General features: G+C 69.2%; 1 protein-coding gene across 1 annotated transcript; it reads right to left on the reverse strand.

The window, feature by feature from the left end:
- Positions 1-1,239: 1,239 nt before the first annotated feature.
- Positions 1,240-1,908, reverse strand: MNEG_15025 (hypothetical protein; the record flags this gene model as incomplete). The annotated part of the gene is made up of 1 exon (XM_014036504.1): positions 1,240-1,908. One exon carries the CDS (start codon positions 1,906-1,908, stop codon positions 1,240-1,242), a length of 669 nt encoding a protein of 222 aa, XP_013891958.1.
- Positions 1,909-2,626: the final 718 nt, after the last annotated feature.

Below are 2,626 nucleotides of genomic sequence, written 5' to 3' on the forward strand. Positions count from 1 at the left end.
CCGCCGGCCGGCAGCCTGCAGCTGATCCCGCTTCCGCTGCCCCTCCCGCTGCCGCCGCCGCCCGCTGCGGGCGCGGGGACGGGGGAAGCTGCCCGGCAGGTGTCCATGGCTGGCCCGCAGCCGTCGATGGACCTGGGGGGAGGCTTCCAGGGGCTCTCGTCCCTTGATATGATGCTATCTGATGAGACAGAGCACAAAGACGCCCTTTGGCATGACCTGTTCGGGGGCAGCCACGAGCAGCAGCAGCAGGCGGCGGCGGCCCTGGGCGCCGGGGCGTAGGGGCCTCGCCTCCCGAGGCGTCCCCGCTGGCCGCGGGGGCGCCGCCGCGTGCTTCTTATTCTTAGCGATGCACTCGCACATTATCGCTTCATGCAGCTTTTCACGTCGCCGCCTGTCATCCAGGCCTCAGGGGCCAACCACGGGCCTGCCTGCCATCATGCCACAGAGCGCCGAGCGAGGCGTCGCGAGTGTCGCGGGGCCCCGGCATGCTCATCGGAGGAACGCGCAGCACTGGGCGGCCTCTCACTTGAGCAACGCCGCTGAATTCATGATGTGATGGGCACCGCGGCCGAGGCTTGGCCTGTTGGCCCCCTTGCTTGGCACACGACCTGTTGCTATTCCACGGGTCGCGACCCGCAGCAGGCCCTGCACGCCGGCAGCGCCCACACACAGCCATGCGGCGCGTCGGCGCGTGGGGAGGGCAGTGCCTCTGCCGTTCATATACATAAGCAGAGAGTGTGTGTTGGTTGACTAAACCCCGCCTCATTACCGTCGAACGTCAAACGAACCTGAACGCCCGGCTGGCGCCGCGCCCCTGCTGCGGCCATCAAGCCGGCAGACGGCAAGCCCGACACTCGGGGGTGCATCGCAGTCCGTCGCGGCGCGTTTTGAGGCCGTGCATCCATCCTGCCTTCCGCCTGCAGGCCGCGCAGACCTATCTGCTGCGTGCCGGTCACGCGCTTGCAGTTGCACTCATGTTGTGGAGGCACTCGTATTCAATATTCATGGCACAGCCCACGCATGTGCGCGGGCCGCTCGCATACCGTTGCATTATCCACAGCAGAAGCAGGAGTAATACAGGCAGATCACAAATACACGTCACCCTTGAGCATGCAAGCATGATTGAGTTAGCCATCCTGGGTGCAGGGGGCCCGCTTGATGCGTTGTACATTCCCCGACCGGCAGCCGCGCCCCCGCCTGCAGGTCCCGGGGGCCGCGATGCGCCACCGCTGGCAGCGCCTATGCCGGCCAGTAGAGGGGGTGCGGCGCCCCCCGGTAGTCAAGGATGCTGCGCCCAAACATGTCGCGCCGCCCACCAAAGTATGAAGGGTCCACGTCGCAGGCCCAAGGCAGGTCGCCCGGCCGGTAGGGCGGCGGCGGGAGGGGGTAGGGCACCGGCAGCAGGACGCGCGCGGGCGGTGCCGCTCCAGCGGGAGGCACCGCGGGCGAGGCCTGGCGGGCCGCGTAGAACGCGACCTCCTGCTGCTGCTCATTTTGCTCCTGCTGCTGCTGCCGCTGCTGCTGCTGCTGCTGCTCCTCATGCTGCTCCTCCTGCTGCTCCTCCTGCTGCTGCTCCTGCTGCTCCTGCTGCTGCTGCTGCTGCCTGCCGCCGCCGGGCTCCAAAACGCGCGCCCCGTCGCCGCCGCCGCCGCCGCTCCTGCCCGCATCCGCCGCCGTCGGCAACGCGGAGAACCCGCGGTGGCGGTGGGCGCGATACGCCGCCTCGAGGCTCGGCAGGCACAGCGCCCCCAGCTCGTATGACAAGATATAGAGCTGCCCGCCCCCGCGCTCCATCACGCGCTCGCGCTTGCCCCAGGCGGCGCCTGCGGACGCACCCGCGCGAACGACCGGTGCACGCCGGCCGTCGGAGGCTGATATGGGAGGTGGGTGCTGGGAGCGAGCGTGCATGGCAGGCGCGCCCCTTGTCTTGCACTTGGCGGCCCCCCCACCGCTACATGCGTGCCAGGTGCGGGCGGCGGGCGCCTGGTGGGGACGCGCGCCCGTCGTCCGGCCCACCTGAGAGGTTGTGGCTGGCTACGAGCATCCAGGGTAGACGCCGTGTGGCGGGGTCGAAACGCAGGTAGGTCTGCGGCAGGGGGTGGGGGGCGTGGCGCGATGGCGCCGTTTGATTGCGGTGGCTGTGTGTGTGTGTGTGTGTGTGTGTGTGTGTGTGGTGTGGGGGGGGGATGAATTGCTGCGGCAGAAGCGTTGTGCTGCTTGTTTCCGAGCGGACGGGTCAAAGTGGCGTCAGGGTGGGGCGCCTCCTCATCTTCAATCTCACGGCCATGCACAAACCCAGCACAACGTGAGTGCCCGCGACCGCGGAGCCAGCCGCAGGCGGCAAGGCAGGGGTAGCGGGACGGGCCGGAACCAGCACCACAGTGGCAGCGACGGGCCGCACGCACGCGCGCACGCTCGCGCGCGTTTCGCGCCTTGATGTGCGGCATGGCACGCTGGCGGCCGCAGGGGGAGCCGTCGAACCGCCGCCAGAACTGCTGCAGGAATGGCTTCTCCACCAGCCTCTGGCGGCCCGGGATGCTGCGCCCTTTGCGGATGCGTCCGGGTCGGGATTGCGGGGGGTCACGAGTCAGGGGAAGGCGGGGCCAGGCGAGGCGAGAAGTGGCGA

Source organism: Monoraphidium neglectum (genome assembly GCF_000611645.1).
Source record: "Monoraphidium neglectum strain SAG 48.87 unplaced genomic scaffold scaffold04964, whole genome shotgun sequence".
NCBI classification, from domain to species: domain Eukaryota; kingdom Viridiplantae; phylum Chlorophyta; class Chlorophyceae; order Sphaeropleales; family Selenastraceae; genus Monoraphidium; species Monoraphidium neglectum.